This window comes from Tympanuchus pallidicinctus, unplaced genomic scaffold (assembly GCF_026119805.1).
Source record: "Tympanuchus pallidicinctus isolate F22 unplaced genomic scaffold, pur_lepc_1.0 scaffold13, whole genome shotgun sequence".
NCBI lineage: Eukaryota > Metazoa > Chordata > Aves > Galliformes > Phasianidae > Tympanuchus > Tympanuchus pallidicinctus.
In genome coordinates, this window is record NW_026294648.1 from 9,852,071 (window position 1) to 9,871,189 (window position 19,119).

Sequence of the window (19,119 nt, forward strand, 5' to 3'; positions counted from 1 at the left end):
AATTCTCCTTTTGATTTAGATAGGATGGGACAAGCCTGCTTTTTACGTTTCATTGGAGGGCAGCAGGATCCTCCAGGTCACTTCCAGCTTTCTTGTTCCAATGGATAAACACGCCGTTTCCTTTCAACTTTATTCATGTAAGAGTTGAAGGTCACACTGTGTGCATCACTCAGAGACCTAATTTTAAAAGAGGATGATGATCAGTTAGTATTAAGCGTTAGAACTTGCAGGTCAGACTGAGACAGTTTGGGGCACCAAACTAATTTCTAGGGTTAATTCCACTAATGAGCAGTGTAGTGAGGAAAAAGCTCTGCCTCTTATGGAGTTTCACAGAGCAAACCCTGTGATACGTGCCCCAGCACGATGCATTGCTGGCTTCAGGAGGCCAGCTCACACAGTGCGTGTTTAGATCCTGTTTATTTCTCAGAACGTCTGCACAATGTTGCACAAAAGAGTGAGCAGGATAGAACCAAGGAGAGGGAAGGCGTGCAGGAAAGCCTTTGCATTTCCTCTTACCTATGAGGTCTGGGAAATGCAGCTGGTGCCATAACGAATCAGGTCACCTGTCTCCACAGCAGTTACAGATGCTGCTGCTTACCTAACCTGCTAGATTGCTGTTTTGGCAGAAACAGTCTGTGTGGCTGTTAGTTGCTCAGATTTGTCCTAGGGGGAAAAGATGAGTTTTAAACAAGAGGAACATTAATGCAGTTGTACACTGCTGGATTCTCATATTATTTGCTACAGCTTGCAGTATGAGCTAATGAAGATAACCTTTGCATAAGTGAGTTTGTACCCTGTGCTTCATGCAGTTGCTCTGACTTTTGGTATCCATCTTGAAATTACATTATGTCAAATCAAGCTGATTGCCTGTGCCATGAAGGAGGAACTGATTTGTTGATGCTGCAGTTGGTATTTACAGGATGGCTGTAATACTGTAGTTAACGACCTTGTGTTGCTAGATAAAGTGAAAGGAGTCTGGGATCAACCTGTGTACCAGCAAGAGAAGGTCTTGGCAGCAAACCTCCATTACATGTCATTAAGAGAGATTTGGAAAGGTGTTTGAATACAGAGTTCCAACATTAATGCTAAACAAAATTAACAGAAGCTCAGAAGTGAGCATAGGAGATGCAAGTAACCGTTTGCTGAGCCCTAGTGTTTGTTCCTGGAGATGAGAGAAATGCCCAGAGTCTCCTCCAGCTTAGCACTGCCTAAAAAAAAAAAAGGCCAGGTGTCACTTCTGTACTGCCAGCAACTGCCTAATGGAGTTGTTAGAAAGCCAAGAGATCCATCTCCTCTTGTTTCCATTCAAAGAGCTGCATGTCTTCCAGGCAATTTACACCATCCTTTTTTTTCCCCCAGGTTTTGTTGTCCTTTCTAATCTTCCCTGTTTTTTCACCTGCTTTTTGTGCTGCAAACTGATGGGCTGCCCTTCTACGAGTGCCATGGCTCGCTAACATCCCGGCTCCGCTCTGCTCCATGGTGTTTGTGCAGGGAGCAGAGCAGGGGAGCAGAGCTGGCATACAGTGTGGGGCCGTTCCCACGGCCTCAGGCAGGCAGCAGCAAGCTAGGATGTGTGTGGCAGTGTGCCAGCAGAGCCAGCACAACCCCTGAGTGATAATGGAGATAAGTGTGGGACGGCTGTCCTGCAGGCTGGGGTCACTGCCCACATCCCCTCTCTGATGAGTCTTACAGGCTTCTGAGAAAGTCCTTTCACAGTCCTTCCTCCTTTTATTTATTTACTTGTTTATCATACTGTCTCATTTTAATGATACTGTTGAGACTGTTATCTTCTGGAATTTTTGTGCAGTCACCAAAGCAAACAACTCAATTACATGAAAGCTATGTTTAGCAGATGTCCTTTAAAACGAACGGCACACTCCGCCCTGAAGTGAGAGCACGATGACTCTGTTCATCGTTCTGTAGGCCATGTTGCTGCTAGCAGGTAATGCAATTAATCTTCACTCAGAAGTACGCAGGCAGAAACCACTTTCAGGAAAAAAATCCTTTTGCATTTCTTCTGTAATATCATTCTCTCACTTCTGTGGTGACTGTACAAAAAAACAAAGAGTGAAAAATGTAGGCTACCATTTTTTAATGATCCTCCTGGTGTGTACCAGTACATGTTAGAGATGAACTGGTATGCCTGCTGAACTGCTTCAGCTGCTCCTTGATCATCTTCCCAGGTAACAGTGATACTACAAGCACTGGTGGCCTCAAGTTGCACTGAGGAGGTTCAGGTTGGATATTAGGAAAAATTTCTTCTCTGAAAGAGTGGTGAGGCACTGGAATGGGCTGCCCAGGGAGGTGGGGGAGTCACAGTTCCTGGAAGTGTTCAAGACACATGTGGATGTGGCACTGAGTGCCAGCAGTCCTGGTGCCAGGACAAGGCCCACTGCCAGCCCTGGGTTGGAGCTCACCTGCAGGTCTCCTTCTTTTTGACTTCTCAGGCTGCTGTGGAGGGCAAAAACTAAATGGTGGTTTCTGGTTGTTTGGTAGTGTTTAATTAGAAAAGCAAATTATGTCTCTTCAAGGCTTTTTTTTCCCCCCCCCTTTTTTTCCCTTTATTCAATGTAAAGTTTTTAATGAATGTTATATATATTAATATATATGATATTGTCATTTGTCTGTAGTTTTTCAAATAGTCGCTGATCTGAGTTCTTGTGTCCTAACAATAAACAAGGGACAACACATTATATCTGTTCTTATTCTGTTCAAACTTTCACAACTGAAGTTGCTCTGTGCATGCATAGCAGAAAGGTGAGGAATGGGAACAATGCGGACATTTTTTTACGAGTCCTGCCTGAGCTAGGTCAGAACTGGGGGTGAAGCCAGTGCCTTATGTGACTTCATGAAACTGTGGGCAGTAGAGATCCTTTGAGTTGGGTTCAGTGCTGTTCAGTTCTTAATCACAGACAACTGCATTTTTTAATGACATATGTTGCTGCCTAACATAGGTATGTGTACATTGCTATCTTTCATAATGTACTAATACATGTATTTCTGTTCTGCTGTTTCAGGAAGCTGAAGCACTGGCAAAGCAACAAGCGTGAATTTCAACTGCCTTAATGTTCTGTAAAGGGAATTTCCACAGCTTTTTATAAAATAGTAAAACTGTCTCTGCTTCAAGAAATATAGATGTGATTTCTAACAATTGATTGGTGCTTGCAGCATTCACCATACATAACACAAATTTGAACACAGGATGAAAATGTGAACATAAAGGTAGAAAGCATGGGTGTACTATTACGAAGTTATAAGCATAGGAAACTGAAGCAATTGGACACGAATGGCTTTCACATAGTTTAAATTGTCTTGGCAATTTGTCCGTTTTGTGTAAACTTCAAGAAGCCATCTTAATACAGATGTGGTTATACCCAGGAATCCAACGATTTAAAATATAGGGGGAAAAAAGCAACTATCTAAAACCTTGTCAGATACAGCTTTAGTGCCTGTGTTGCCTCAAAAACATTACAGAAATACACAGCTTTTCAGTGTCTTTAAATTCTGGTTTCAGATGAAATTGTAGGTGGTGGTGTGTATTATAACCATTGTAGTCACTGTTGAAAGTTATGTTCTTTTGTAGAATGGATATTTAAGATTTGTAACACACTGTACAGATGACAAAAAAAAATGTCGTGTTTCTCATTTAAGTGATTTGTGAGGGCTCTTTTGACAAAGAAGAAGAGATGTGGGCGCTGGACAGCCTTTTCGTTGGCAAGTTCATCACACAGCTGCCTAAGCATGACTTGGTTACACGTTTATGCGCAAGATTCACTTCAAAGAAATACATGCTGATTCCCAGGCAATGTTGCAATTAAGCCAAAATGGCCAGAAGTGGCATTTCCTTACCTGTGTAAGGGTGAACGCCTTTAATGTATTTCTCTACAAAAATACCAGTTCACACTGCTTATAGTGTTAGGCATCTTAATGCATGTTCAAGTAGTCATTAGATTCATATAGTATTTTTTCAAATGAGTAAAGTTAAATGTTGGAATAGCAAGAATTATTGCAATTATCCAAGATTTTTTTAAGGTTTAAAAGCTTATTTCCATTGCTACTGCCACATCATCAAGCTATTACAGGAATTGTGAACCCATTAAAGTGTCTTGTATTGGTGAATTTACCACGTGCAATATTAACCTGTCTGTTCTCCCAGTGCTCATGAGATAGCCTGAATTTCTTGGCCATGTTCTGCAAAAATGCAGATAATTACAAGTGCCCTGAAGGATAAGAAGCAGGTTTTAAAAATGTGTGAGTAATTTAAAATGCATTATGCACCACATAATGTACTTATCCCCTCAAAGCATCAAAATACAGAAAGGTAATTAGTCCTTGCTATAGTCAGAGGATCATTCTAATAGCTCTGCACACACATATTTTGAGTTTCTTTGCTTTATGAAGAAACAGGTGGTACAGTTCAGCGAAGGACTGCGGTGTATCATGCGATGCGGTTATTTCCCATTTATGCTTTGAAATGTATGCAGTGCTTTTCAGAGACCTGACAAAATGGTTTACAGTTCATAGTTTTAAAGTCTCCAATTAGGAACAGGATAGAAGTAACAACTCCGGCTTACAAAGACGGTTTAAAGTGCAGTAATTAAATACTTCCCTCCCTGACGTCTCTTTGGGGCTTTTGTTCATTCACTGAAACCAATGATTTTGTCAACATCTGTTAAAACAGAAATGCAGCTACTTGCTGTGTTTGGAGAGCAGCTCTGCTTCTGCAGAGTTCATGTTGAAACTTCCAGAGATGCCAGAGGGAGCAGGACCTAGCACGGAGCCAAGTTAGGCACATACACATTTATTTCACCCCTCATCTTTTCTGATTTGGGAGCCAGCAAGTTGGCTTAAAGCTTGCGCTTAAAAATGCAAGCACGCTGTCAAATTACACACAGATAGATTAATGTTGCTTTACCTTCAAAATTTACACACGCATTTGTGCTTTTTTTATTAACAAGCTTTATCAGTAATTACTGAATTTCTGTGAAATTTATTTTTAAGATCTTTTGAGTGTGGAAGTACTGTTGTAAGTTTAGTGTCTTATTCTTGTTCACTGTAATTTCATCTTTCAAAATGGAGGTGATTTTTCTTTCTTCATATTTGTGTAATCTTTTTCTATGTCTAAACTGAAGGCCAAGTTTTTGAGAAAGTATTTCAGAATACTAAGTGAAGCCTTGAGAAGAAAGTGGAATTTGACACGCAAGTCAGCATCCTCATTCCGATTTCCTGTGTTTCCTGTGTAAGGAAAGTAAGTTTTGTGAATTACAGTCATTATTTGGAAGAAGCTGTAATTGAAAGTCACTGCTGAATTCTGTCAGTTCAGCGACCCAGAACGTTCTGAAATGAGGTCAGTCTCTGTTTCTGATGGTCGAGAGAATTACCAGGTTAAGAAAGCGAACTCACTTTCCTGGTCTGGTCCCCCATCCTTGCCATATGGTAGCATTCAAACTGTATCAGCATTCCTAAGAAAGCTCTGTTGAGACAGACTGAATTACTTCTTTGTCCGGGGAACAAGGCAGCAACACAAAGTGAAAAATACCTAAAATATCTTTGTTGTGGGGCTGTGTGACCATGTTGATGCAGACATCTTGTTTGAATTTGGCAGTGCTAGCAACGTGTTGCCTCTATGCTACTTTTCTAGTTCACATACCTGAGTTAATGATGGACACAAGAACTGAATTTGTTCGTTTCTCATTTTGTTTTCCTTTGTAGATGGCAGGCAATCAGGACTTAACCTGTATTACTAACCATTCCTGTATCATTCCAATAAAACCGTTTTAGAATGCTTTCTCACACTATTGACTTTTTTGCATGCTTTATTTATGGTTTGAAGTGAACTGTAAGGTTAAAGAAGCGGAGTTTCCAAATGAAAATGCAAGATTTTGAAGTGCAGCATCTAAACAACACAAAGTCACATATCCATTGCTGCTGCATGTTGAATCTGCTGGATCTCTCACCCTTTGCAGCTAATGGGTTTTAATTACTTGGGATACACCTACATGAAGTGAAATGTTTCCCACTCTTTGCCTAAGGCAGTTCCCAATTGAAAGCAGGCCGGGCAATCAACTTCACCCCGTGCCTGTAAAGCTTGCCAAACATTCCCAATGGCTTTTTTGAGATGTGTAATTCATTAGCTTTGCGCCGATTGCAGGGGGTTCTTCCCAGTGGTGGTATGACGCTATGCTTTGGTTCTAGGAGAAAACCAGTGCCGGTAACACAGTTACACTTCTGTCGGGGAAACGAACCCTGTGTGCGCACACAGTGTTTTCCTAACTTGCTGTTTCAGGTTACAACTGCAATCAGTGCAGTTCCTACGGATTAACGTGGGCTTTTACCCGTTTCTCGCTATTCTCGACCCGCATCTCATGGAAGATGCTGTGCTCTGACGCTACCATTCGGTACCACGAGCTGCACAACGCGCCGCACTCGCGGTCCCAACCCCATGCCCACCTCCCTGCGCCACCGGCACGCCGCTCACACCGGAATGGCGGCGCCGGCGGCAGCGCCGCCCCTCTCCTCCCAGCGGTCGCTTCGTGCCGTTGCCACGGAGACCAGCCGCCACTCAGCGAACGTGGCGGGCCCGCCCCGGCATTCCGAATGGACGTCGCCTTTGTCAATCGGCTCTCCGCCCCGCCTTCCGCCTCTTTCAGGCTGTCGGGGAGGAGGGGAATGGCGGCGGTGTGCTTGAGGGGTGCCGCGGTCGGGTGGTTGTGATCGTTACGGCTCTCAGTGCCTTCCTTTTTCGCGCCTCCGCGCGTTGCAAAGCGGCCCCAGAGGCGCGTGCCCCGGGTGAGGGAGCTTCTGTCCCGAGTTCACCAGCGCACAGCAGCAGCGCCCCCTGGCTGCAGCGCGGCGGCCGCGCTGGGGACAAAGCGACGCCCCAGGCGTGGCATCGCCGCTCTGCGTCCGGGCTGGGAGGAGCAGCGCAGCCTATGAGATATTAATATATTAATGCTTCCTAGTAAGAACAAAAAAAAGCGTACTTAGCCTCTTGTTTGCAGCTGTGTGCTGTGACAGGAGATGGGAGACGCAGGGAGCGGGCAGGCAGGGCGTGCGGCCAGGGAGCTGGAGCGAAAAACCGCGTTCGGGGTATGTGGAGATGTGCAGAAAGGAGCTTGGAAACGGGCAGGCAGCGGGGCTGCTGGAAGGAGGCACTGCTGGTTCCAAGGGAAATGAGCGGTTGAAGTGGCTGTGCCTGGAAAAAAAATAAATGTATCAACTCCTACTTCATGTTTGTATGCACAGAAGGTGTGCGTTTTGACCTGAAATTAAGGGCTTTGTTTACCTGCTGCTATGGTTATTGTTTATGTAGGCAGGTTGCTCTGAAAGCAATGCCCTCAATTTATTTCCGTGGAAACTACAACAGATACAAAGAGCACAGTAACACTGGTAGAGCAAATTCTCGGCTACAAAACGCTGTTTTTCAACACATTCACCACCATCAGCGGTGTATTTTCACCTGTAATGAACAACAGCCTGCGTGCCATGCTCGTACAAATTGCACCAATGGAGGTGAGCCAGTGCTGCTGTCACTGCTGCTGAAACGTAGCACCTGCTGCCTCGCTGGGCCACATCCGCTGTTGGAATCCAGGAATGTTCATTGGGTGTCAATGGATGTCAGTAGGTGCCATTTGCTGCATGGAGGAATTAAATTCTACCCCTTGGCTTCAAATGCCCTTCCCTGTCAGACGCCGTTCTGTCAGTCTGCCCCTCTGCTGCTGTCTGTCACACGGCAACAGAATCTCATGGGATATTGGAAGGAAGGTTCAGCCCCCACTGCCGTCCCACCAGCATCTGCCTGTGACATTGTGGGCCGACATCAAAGCTTAATAAGCACTGCTTTCAGAGCAGCCCTTGTGATGTTGTAATTGTGTAATCTTATTTTTCCATGTGTGAATGAGACATCAAAATTTCATCTTCCTGTAATCACTGTAGTTCAGATTTAGCCTTGGGATTATGACACGCTCATCTTGTTGACTCTGATTCTCCTGACTGCAATCTGCATTCAACTTCCAAAGCAGCTTTTGTTCTGTCTTGTTCTTATTTTGTGTTTGCAAATACAAGGTTTTTCTAATGTAAGGTGATCTGATGGGTAAAGATACAGATTTCCAGCCCCAGGGTAGAACTGAAATGAAGGATGACTTATTTTAATCACTCCTGACTAATTTAGCTAACTTCAATTCTTTCTCTCCCCCTCTCCCTTGTTTTGGTGTTTTGTTGAAGTTGCTTCACAAAGTTGTCAATTTCTTTCCACCAGGAAGAGTTTGCAAGGCTATAAATTTAGCTGTTTGTTCCAAAAAAAGAAATGGTATAAATAACTAAACTTACACAGAAGTGGTCCTTGGAATTCAGTTTCGTTTTTGAACAGCCTGGTGACATACAGACTGAGCTTTTAGTAATCCTTGTTGATTTTAAGTGGCGCATTTTGGTACTTCCTATCTGGTCAGCATTGTACCTCAGTCAGAAACATTTCAGTTCATGTTTGTAACGTCCTCTTTCAGATTTGCTGCCATTCCTTACTCAAAGACTGCACACTTTTTCCAGTGGGATCGCTTCTGTTTTATAGGAAAACAAAATGGGGAACTGAATCACATGTATTCCAGTTATTGCTCACACATCAGTGAAGAAAAAGTATGGGAGACTGTTCCCTTAGAGCAGCTGTAGTTGGGGACTTACTGGCTATGTAACAATCCAGCTTTCTAACTCTGCTGGAATTGGTAAGTCTGAGCTTGTTATACTCTTATATTTTCATTCACCCTCCTCTGCCTCCCTCCCCCCTCCCCCCCCCCCCCCCCATTATGGTTTGTTCCAGAATGCTGGCACTATTTATTTAAAAGAGAATGTAATTTTTCTACAATGACCACGTTTTAGCTTTTATATTAGCACTGTAAGCATTTTCAAACCAATACAGTAACATTTGCAACCATTGATGTTCAACAAGCTTTAGATTGCTGAGTGCCCTTGTCTCTTGAAAACAATACTTAAGTTTCCTAAGTCCCTTAAGAGCTTAAGAAAATGTTGTCAACAGTAGGTGAATTGAAAAGCAATGATAAATAATCATAAAATGTACCCGATTTTTTCTGAGACCTATGAGCTAACTTGATGATTTCTGTGCATTTTGTAAATCTGTAAAACCTTTAAGCCCGACTTGGATTTTTATTTCCTTCCAGTGTCAGCTCTTGAGCGCATAGAAATTGTCTTCCAATGGAAAAAGTTGTTTTGTAACTGATGATAATGATGTAGCCATCAAATGAAGTCGCTTTGCAGGTATTTATGTGAATCCTTACCCTCTAACAACTCGTGAGTATCATTTCTCTCAGCTAGCCACAATGCAGAAGAGATACTTAGGTACAGAAGTGTGTTACTAGAGGTGAACAACCTAGCGAATGCCCTTCCTATATCTCCCCACCTGAGTATAGATTAGATCCTTAGAAAAACAGTTTGCTTTTTATTAAAATAAATATTCTAGAGAAAAAGCAAAATCACAATCTGTCTTTATAAAATATACGTTGTTCATTTTATATTGTAATTAATATTTTCCAAATGAGCTTCAAGTACTTTTCTCATCTTTCTTTCACTCATAGAACTACATGGAATTCTGGTGATTAGACTGTTACTCACACTTGTCATCATGTTGGCAGAAGGCATCTTAACTAGGCTCATATATAAAGATATCTGTCATCAAGATAAGCCTCACAAATCTCATGCAGCCAAAAAGGATAAAGAGGGAATCTGGAGAGAGAAACTTGTAGACAATCCAAAAATTAAAGGATCTGATGATGGACTTGAGAATCTGGACAAGATCTCTGCTGAAAGTAACAAAATGGAAAACAAGAATGGTCTTCAACAGAGATCCGCAGCAGATCCTGCGAAGAATCAAACGGCAGCGGTTGGGAGAACCGTGTCACGAGCTTTGTGTGTCCCCGAAAGAGAACAAAGTAATGAACAGGCGGATTTGTGTCGATCCTGGTCTTGCAACAGCATTTATCAGAACTACCCTGACTTACATATTGGGGGAGACCACGTGGGAGACCATACCTGTGATTCAGGTTGTGTTTTGGACCATGTGTGTGATGACCTTTCTGACGGCCCCGTTATACTGTCTGTAGATATTCCTCTTGGTCAGTCTCCCCTGTGTGAGCATCCTGAAAAGCCAGGCGTAAATTTCCTGTCTGGAGACGAAGCTGGAGAAATGAGCATGATGTTCTGTGAGGAGCCTCTTTCAAACTCTCAGCTCAACGACTATATGGAAGCAAAAGTGGCGGAGCTCTATAAGCAGCTTTTTGAAGAAATCTTGACCAGGTGTGGTTCTGTAAGAAACCTCCTCACTTGCAGTTTAGTAAGAAGTAATGTGGATCAGATAAGCTCTCAGATATCCCAGGAGCAGAACATAGAAACATCAAAAGCCAGAGAAGTGCTCTTACAGTCTTTAGCTTTGTTTAGTTTGCACAACACTACCAATAGAAGTAGCTCTGAGTTCAGTACTCCAAATTTGCAAATATCAAACCCAGCAGGTGTGAAAAAATGCTGCAGGACGTGGCTTGCATCGTGTCTGAACTGCTCAGCTGAAGAGATGAATACAGGTCACTTACCAATGTTTCGTTCTAAGGATTAGATTGGAAAATGAAAGCATGTAGACACCACAGACTTAATGGCTTAAGCCATACTTTGTCTACGATGATCATTAGCAGAGTAAAAACGTAAAGGTCACTGTTCTCTTTTTTCTCATGCAGAATTTGAAATGCATTCATCTCTAAAATTCTATTTGATTTCCCTGTAAAAATGTGTATGACCTCCTTGTAAGACTCTGTCTGTATGAGTAATGTACTCATGTTTCATTGGATTTACTCCTGCAAAAGTATTCAATCAAGGCAGAAGTGCTGCTAAAACTTTTATCTGAGAGACTGATCCACCCATCTCTACGTAAGAGTCCTTGCTGGACGTTGGATTGTGCTGTAGAGCTGAAGCTCAAGTTTTGGGTATTCAAGTACAAATTTTGTTCTGCAAAGCTTGATCGCAGTGGCTGGGAAAAGATTTCTTTGGTTTGAAAATCTTGTCAGCAGATGGAGATGCTCAGGACTGAATTATTTCGTGTCTGGAATCGTACACAGGAAATGTATCAACATGAAACATCAATCAAGACACTCATTGCATATGTATGTTGATACTGCATAGATAGAGTGTGTCACAAAGAACATCTAGGTGAGGTAGCTGATCAAGAATTTAAAAATATTTTCTGTAAAAGTGTTTTAAATAAATTTTACTTCTTTGATGAAATCCTCTCAGCTTTCCTTTGGCGTATTATATATTCAGTTTGTATTTTTGGTAAGTGGACTCTGTATTTCTTTGAAAATGAAGCTCATGCAACCTCAGCAAGCTAACACTACTGCAGTGTTCCTGGAAATCTTCCTTCATCTTCATTTGGAAATGTAAATGTACTTCTTGATATGAAAATGTCATTACTTAGCATTCAAAACTATTTTCTTTTTCTTTTTTCTGTTTTGTTTAGTTTCTTCTTGGCAAGCATTTCAACTGAAAATTAATCACTGTCTCACCATTATGAAATGTTATATTAATGAGACTAATAATTTATTTTCTTCTAGTAAGGAAAGCTCTTCACATGCACTGTTTGACACACCTACAGTTCTGGGTTTGCAATCATGAAATCCAATTCCGAAATATACCAACAAACTATATTTATGGAACTACAAGCTTCCAAAACATCTGCTGATGTACTCATCAAGTCACTTCATCCGGGTCACAGAGGCACTCAGTGCATCAATATGGGATGAGTTACACAGCAGAGCTTCTCAGTGAACTTCCATCGAACACCTGATGTAATCCAAAACCAAGGTTGTTTTTGAGACGTCTCTTAAACTCCGATGCAAAATATGCATTTTTAAAATCTCTGTCAACCCTTCAGGAGAATATGAAAGATCTTGTGATCTCTAGGTAATAATACATCAAATGCAAACGTATTTGTGTTTGTAAATCAAGGCCCTTGACATCTGATCATTCCTTTGAAGAGATCAAAGTTGGTGTGTTTTTTTTTTTTTTAATCCAGCATCTTCAGTTCTTGTGCTTTTTAAAATCAAGTGCTGGATTTTATAATGAAAATACCACTGAGCATGAAAGAATACCCCAGAACACCGAGAAGATCTGAATTCACAAGGGATTAACCTTGAGGCTCTTGAATTCAAGTAATTTAGCTTCATTAGTTGCTTTTTTTTTTTTTTTTTTTTTTTTTTTGGTGATAGAAACTGTGTGTTAGGGCTCAGAGTTAAAGCTGTACCTGTTTTGGCCTATACAGGGAAAGAAATTTGAAGGAGAAAAAAAGTACACTGAACCCTTCATGAGCTCTAAGTCTGCAACGATTGCAGTTTCATGGCATGGGGCTTTTTGTAGGGGTAGCACAGAGACATCAGTGTGGGCACTCGTATGTAATGTCACACAGTCTGCTAAACGTAGCAGCATATGTTACGGAAAGGGAACTACAAAGCTTTCATGTAACCAAGATTTTAACCCTTTCTAAAACCTTTCAATCTCTTTTAGGATTGGTGGAACTTGAATAAAGTGATTTTTTGTACATAAGAGCTAACAGACATTCACATGTTCAGATGCAAGCACATGGATATAACAATATAACAATAGTTCATGCACATTCAAATTTGAGACCAAACCTCAAAGCTCCCAAATGAAACCAACCAAACAGCTGGCAGACAAGGCTGCTATGTTAGATCTTCTGAGTGAGCATCAAGCCAATTCAGAATCAGGGGGGTGAATACCCCTGCTTGTGAGGTGTTTGGGGCTTGCAATTATAGAAAGACAGACAATATGCTTCTCTTGAACTGCCCTGATCACTGGGCATTCATTTTCCTAAGCTGCCTTTGAAAATAAATCCTATTTCTGCTCTTTGCATCCAGTCTCGAATGCCTAACTTTTAGTCTTCTGTGGTTTTTTTGCAGGCAGTCTTCAACGTGAGGTAGGCTTTTCCATGGTAGTGGTGGGCGTGGGGTGTAGGGTGGATATTTTGAGTGTATAAAGAGAAACTGATGTCATTTGGGGACCAACAGGATTGAGAAGGTTTTGCTCTTGCAGGAAAAGCAATCTGGGTGACCCAAGTAGCACCCTTCTCTCCAGATGAAAATGACAAGCAAAGACAATCTCTACAGAGCAAGTGGCAAGTAATTAAATACAATTAAACTCATACATGAGAAGACCTGAAGTGAACCTCCTTTGCCTGATCAAAAATTCCCATTGACTTTAGTAGTGTGAGAAGTCATAGTGAAGCTGGTTCCTGTTTTCTAACAGGATGACACAGAAGTCACTTGGCTTTTAGTGTGCCTTGCCCTGATCCCACATGTCTCATTAATCACCTTTGCTGCACTCACATGCAAGTCAGAAGTGCAGTGGAAGAGGCCAAAGGACTTCATTCAATTCTGGAGGAGTCCAGAATGGGCAGCATTGAAGTGTTCCTTGGTAGAGGTGCAGAGAAAAAGTTAACTGAAGGTGAGGTGAAAAAATTTCAGGTGGGTTTGCAATTAACTGTGAAAAAAAGTGCTCTATGGCTTTTGTGCTGCCCTGGCTTCATCTTTAATTCTCCCTGGGACATATTTATAGTTCAGTCCAACCTCCTGAAAGAAGTTAATTGCACAAGGTTCTTCCTCAGGATGTATAGAAGTCAGAGTTTAAAGCTGAGGTCCAGGTCCTTGTGTTCTCTGTTCTTCCTCCCAGCCCTGCGGAATGCATTAGAGCAAAGCTGTGCTTCTCTCCTCCCAGCCTCAAGATGGGGACCCTGCATCTTCAGCTCACTGCAGCTCAGCACCAACAGCAGCACGGCAAGAGCTGCACTGTTGTGAACTGCTGCATCAGGACAGGCCTTGCTGGCCCCGCTCCTCTTGTCATTGAGCAACGGAGTGGTGGAAGAGAATATGGCAATGGATGTTCTGCATCTGGCAGAACCCAGCCTTACCACAAAGCTCCATCGATCCCAAACCATGTCAGGGCTGTTTTCAGAGCTCTTTTTTGAGTCACTTTTCTGTGTGGACAATTTTAGCTATAAGGTAAATGTTAGAATGAAAACACAACACAGTGAGCCATGTTGTGAGAAAAGCTTGTTATCTGTGGCTTTGATTAGAATTACAGTCCTTACTGTAAGCTGATGGAGGCAACAAGTGTGTCAGATTATTGTGGCAGCAGCTATACTGAAACCAGCCCTGCTGTGGGTGCAGATGAAGCTGCTGTAAAGGAAATACATGACATTTTGCAGGCATACTTTCGAGTTTTGTTTTTCAAACAGAAAAAATATGAGATGATTTGGTTTTTAGAATTTAAATAAATGCAGAAGGTAGAGTATGGAAAAGCAAAATGCATTTTCATGTATCTACTCCTATAGGAAACTTGCAGGTAAATGTGCATTTAACATACATTACCATGGAGTAGGTTTTGTTACTGATGTTATACAATTCTGCCCATAGAAAAGTATTGTCTGTGTAGTGTTCCTGATATTTCTTACTCAGATTTAATAAAAAATGCAAATAATGTCTCAGAATTGTGACTTACTTAAGAAGAGATCCCTGCACTGTTGTTGCAGAGTACATTTTAGGAAAAAAAATCATGTAATTTCTAAAAAGATGAGACAAATACAAACTTACAGTTCACTTAGATACCATTCTTAGTTCCATTTTATTTTAAGTGATATATTTTAATTCATTGCATGTTCAATTTATTTATTTTTTTAAACAAAGATATTGAATCACATTGTAGATTTAAACGAGTAAATCTCCATCAGCTGTGCTGGAGCTCTGCCTGTTTTCACTAACAGGAAAAATGGCTCCATGAACTCCAATTACACAGGAAAATCACTTACAAGGTGTGCTTTTCCAGACTGCTGGAGGACAGCAGATGGATTTCATTACCAATGAAAGCAGTGCCTTATTTTACAGGTCACACACATGGGGCCACATTCTGACTGGCAGCTCTGTTTATGTGTGTGCCAGAAAATCTGAACTGGAAGGAGAAATTGTGGCAAGGAATTTGCAGCTTTCGTTTCCAGTTCTCATTCAGCATTCCTGCAGAGAAGTGTTCATTGACTGCTACAACCCTGAAGGTCTGGTTTTTTATTTTGCACGTTGCTCCTGTTCTACCTACAAGCTTCTAAAATGTAGGCATTTGATGTAACTCACTTCTTTTTCCTTTTTTATTTTTTTATTTTTTTATTTATTTTTTAATCAGAAGAACTCACTGCTGAATTCCTGCCGTATCTCCATGGGGTTAATTGTTAATTTATTTGTAACCACCCCAGCCCCCTATGGGGTACCACTCTGGTGCGTGCTGCCTGCAGGCCTTGTGGGGATGTTAGAGAATTGGGTATTGCCCTTTGGATCCCAGCAGCTCAGCGGCCCTCCTTCCCAATGCCCTCCCCCTGGCACGTTGTTCCACATATGGGCTGTAGGTATTGCCCCTCTTGTAAAAAAAACTCTGCCCTCTTTTGTCAACCGTGTCTATCAGGACAGTATTTTATCTTCTTTATGCTGGTCACACGGTGCTCCAAGCATCAGCTTTGCTTTGAATGTGAGTCTTTTTCCACTGAAGTTCTTTGCTTTGCTTAACCACAGTGGCTGGAATTCACTCCCCAGGCCTTTGTATCAGGCTTTTCTGCAACATCTCAGGTTCTGCTGTATCCAGGTGTAGGAAAACCCCATAAGGAGGGCGTTGCAAGTCTGAAGGCACAATATAGAGCTGAGTGTTTTCTTTCACATAAATAATAAGACCTTAAGTTATGGGAAATGGCTGCTTTACCAAAGCAAAACAAAGCTGGCTGTTCTCAGAGTGCTGAGGGCAGTGATGGTCTCAGAAGGCTGTTGGCTCTGTGACAGGGTTGGTTGGGTTATACATGCAAATGCACTTTGTATCAGAGGATTTACAAGTAAACAACTCCATAATTCTAAATATGCCATGGAATGCTGCTGACATGTAAGTTCTGACTTAGGTTTTAGGGATCCTCAGAAAGATTCTTGTTTTGTGCAATAATATGATTAACGCACTGTGCTGGTGGCTTTTTTTGTTCTTATTCCCCATCTGTACTGACAACATACTTCTGCTTTCCATTGCTGAATTTCTATTGCATGCTGTGCTGCTGACCAGATTCCTTCAGTGCTCTTTCCATTGCTCAAACCTATAAAACTGCTGTTTCTGTAGTTACGTACTACTTTGGGATGTGATGAAAGCTAATGAAGTCCTGAGCAGGCTGAGGGTATCAGATGGAAGCTTTGATCTCATTGTGTGTTCCAGGTCATTCAGCTTTGTCAGGCAGTTCCTGTGGGTAAGCACAGTGTGCCACGTTGCCCAATGGGTGACTGATGAAGGTACTAAGATACCACTTCATAAGTAATATAAATACTGGATTATTTAAAAAAAACAAAAACAAAAACAAAAAACATTTCCTTCTTGAACTTGCATGCATAAAGCTCTAGGAGAATAGCCAGTTACTGCTTGCCTGATGAGCAGTAAGGAGCAAGGCTGCGGAGATTTGGGCTGGGGTTTTTTTCTGAGGCTTTTGGGGAAGTGCTTTCTGTTTCACTGTGTGCTTCCCTCACTGTCACTCATTGCTGCAGTTGTTCGTTGATCCTGACATAGCTTTTCCTTGTCCAAAGACCCTGAATTCTGTTTCATGTGGGAAGAGTGAGAAATCACAGGTGCCTGCTCGCACCTTTTTGTGTATATGAGATGCATATTACTGCTTTGTTTCAAATGAAGGAAATCTGTGAATTGGGAACGTAGCAAACTGACTTCCAAGCAAGTCCTGGCTTCAAGTCTTAAATAAACAGATTTTGTTCGCTTTTATTCTCCTTTCCTTTTACTTGAATTAAAGAAAAATAACTTCACAGTTCTTGCTCTCTTTTCCAAGAAATGTTGCATATGCAAACGTTGTGCAAGAGAGGCTGTGGGAAGATGTGTCTGAATATCTGCACTGGTGGTGTGCTCAGAAAGGAACTGACACAGTGCTATTTCCCTTTTCTAACCATTCACCACTCGGCTATTGAGCATGAATTGTGGAGCACTGGCTGCAGCAACACAGCTGCACTAACCCGGCTCTCAGACAGACTTGCTGAATGTTTCTGGGTAACAAATATACCCCAGGAGGTAGCTATCTGCTTATGTTTATTCCCCAGGAAGAAACCCCAGGCTGCATTAAGCCACTGCAGGACCTTAGAAGTGTGTGTCCCCAGCAGCATGGCTGGCAGCGAGGCCACCTGTGGGTGCTGGTCACCCTATCAGGCTGAAGTCTCAGGGTTAATTGTATCATTGGATTGATATCAGATGGATTTCTGGAGAATTTCTGTACTATTGTATAGTCTTAGAGCTGCTGTGCGTTCTTGGATCTACCAATTCACAGTGCAAGCTTTAGTGCAAGTGATGCCGCATAGTGTCTGCTCCGATTGCTTCTTGTTCCTCTTTGGCTCTTATTTTGTGATTGCAGAACTGTGATAGTGGTGAACCATGACAGCTGTTATTTTCAGCATTTGGTTTGTCTGGACTAGTGCATTTTCCTGGTGGGTGATCTGTGGTTTGGTCAGGGAACAGACACAGCTGAGCGAAGGGGCAGAACCCAGTGGGCTGGGAGGTTTTCTTCCCACACAGCTGCATCTGCCACCCAACTTCACAAAAAGGCTGAAATGGTGGCAGAGCAGCACTAACAGTAAAGATACAGGCTTTCCCAGATAGAATGATGAAAAAAAAATAAAAATACTGAAGGCCATTTAGCTTACTGTTTGTTTAAGCAGTTGCTCAGAGTGCTCGAGCTCTTACTGACAAAAGTGGTATCCAAACAGAAGTTGGTGCCAAAATTTTTAAAGTCTACTCCTCTTGTAGTTGCCCTGTAGGAATTCATTAATTGGGAAGTTGTTAAACTCGAGGTTGTGTTGCAGTCAGTGTGTAGCAGTGTTGCTTGGAGGGGTGTGTGACAGGTCAGGATGTTGGCAGTACGACAGATTCACCAACCTGATGTTAGGTGGATGTTCTTCCCTGTGGGCTGCAGATCGACCTGTTGTGTCCCTGCCTGTAGCAGGTGGTTGAAACTAGATGTTCTTAAAGGACCCTCTCAGCCCAAACCATTCTAGTGAGCCTGGCATTCACCCAGCTTCCTGCAGCACGGAGTTGTTTCTCAGCACACTGATGCTTTCTGATATGCTGCAGCAAAAACCAGCATGGTATGAATTAAATGTTAAGGGCTTTTGTATTTCTGCTTTCCAGAAAAGCTGTGAGTGTGATCCATCCCAGCAATAAGTGTGATGAGGGCTTGGTCTTAATTTTGGTTTTGATTAAATCTTGCTAAACTCTGTGTCTGCTTTGTGAGCTTTCTGTGTTTGCTTGTAGGCTTGCATATGAATGAAAATATGTACTTTTCCACTCCTGCTTCTTCAAGAAAATCAGTAGCTTATGCACAGCCTTCAGTAAATAAATATTGAAATGTAACAAAACTGCAAGCAATGAGAAGTACAAAAAAGAAGGTGACTGCTTGTGAAAATACGAGCAGGTTCCATTCTAATCGGGAAAAAGATTTTGCTCATTCATAAACTGAAATGACTGTCTTCAAATTTTAGACAGTGTGTAAACAAATGGCTGTTATTCTGACATCAGCTGGAACAGGGCTGCTCGCAACAGCAGCACACAGCTCAAAAGACAGAAGAGTTGTAAGGACTGAAGAAGTGAAGCACCAAAGCCCCACAGCTTGCAGCAGAGCCTTGCTCTGAGATGTCCTGGGGTGAACTGTTTGCTAGAGAGACTACAAATGAGTAATAATCCCAAGCTTTTGAAAGAAGAAATATATCTGTGCAGATTAGCTGCCTTGTGTGGCAATCACAAGCTTGCAGCGGTGGGAACTGCTGCAGTGCTTTTGCAGTGTTGGGCTGAACCCATCCGGTGGGTTTGCAGCTTGGCAAATCACTTACCATTGTAATATGAGATTCTCTGTGCCTGGAGTGTTTGGGGTCTCAATCCAACGTGGGATTTTCCTGTATTATCAGCTACAAGCTCTGAAATGTTGAGTACTTATAGTTAAGATTTACTTAAATACTTTACTGAAATGTCTCCTCATTTGAGGCCCACATGGTACCA

The 19,119-nt window shown here is 42.1% G+C and overlaps 2 protein-coding genes across 7 annotated transcripts in view; both read left to right on the forward strand.

The window, feature by feature from the left end:
* SH3BGRL (SH3 domain binding glutamate rich protein like) overlaps positions 1-5,795 on the forward strand; it is a 30,340-nt gene extending 24,545 nt beyond the window's left edge. Inside the window, exon 4 of the mRNA XM_052673447.1 lies at positions 3,018-5,795. Within this exon, the coding sequence (XP_052529407.1) occupies positions 3,018-3,050 (33 nt within the window). The 3' untranslated portion in view covers positions 3,051-5,795. The remainder of the gene's footprint in view (positions 1-3,017) is intronic.
* Positions 5,796-6,643: 848 nt separating this feature from the next.
* LOC128076100 (TLR adapter interacting with SLC15A4 on the lysosome-like) lies at positions 6,644-11,277 on the forward strand. Of its 6 annotated transcripts, none has more exons than XM_052673440.1 (4): positions 6,644-6,678; positions 8,502-8,717; positions 9,171-9,267; positions 9,585-11,277. In XM_052673440.1, exon 4 carries the CDS (start codon positions 9,632-9,634, stop codon positions 10,613-10,615), a length of 984 nt encoding a protein of 327 aa, XP_052529400.1. In that variant the 5' UTR covers positions 6,644-6,678; positions 8,502-8,717; positions 9,171-9,267; positions 9,585-9,631; the 3' UTR covers positions 10,616-11,277. The 6 variants fall into 6 exon arrangements, with proteins under 6 accessions (XP_052529400.1, XP_052529402.1, XP_052529399.1 ...); XM_052673442.1 differs by having other exon boundaries at positions 6,656-6,678; positions 8,567-8,717; XM_052673439.1 differs by lacking the exon at positions 6,644-6,678 and adding an exon at positions 6,803-7,089.
* Positions 11,278-19,119: the final 7,842 nt, after the last annotated feature.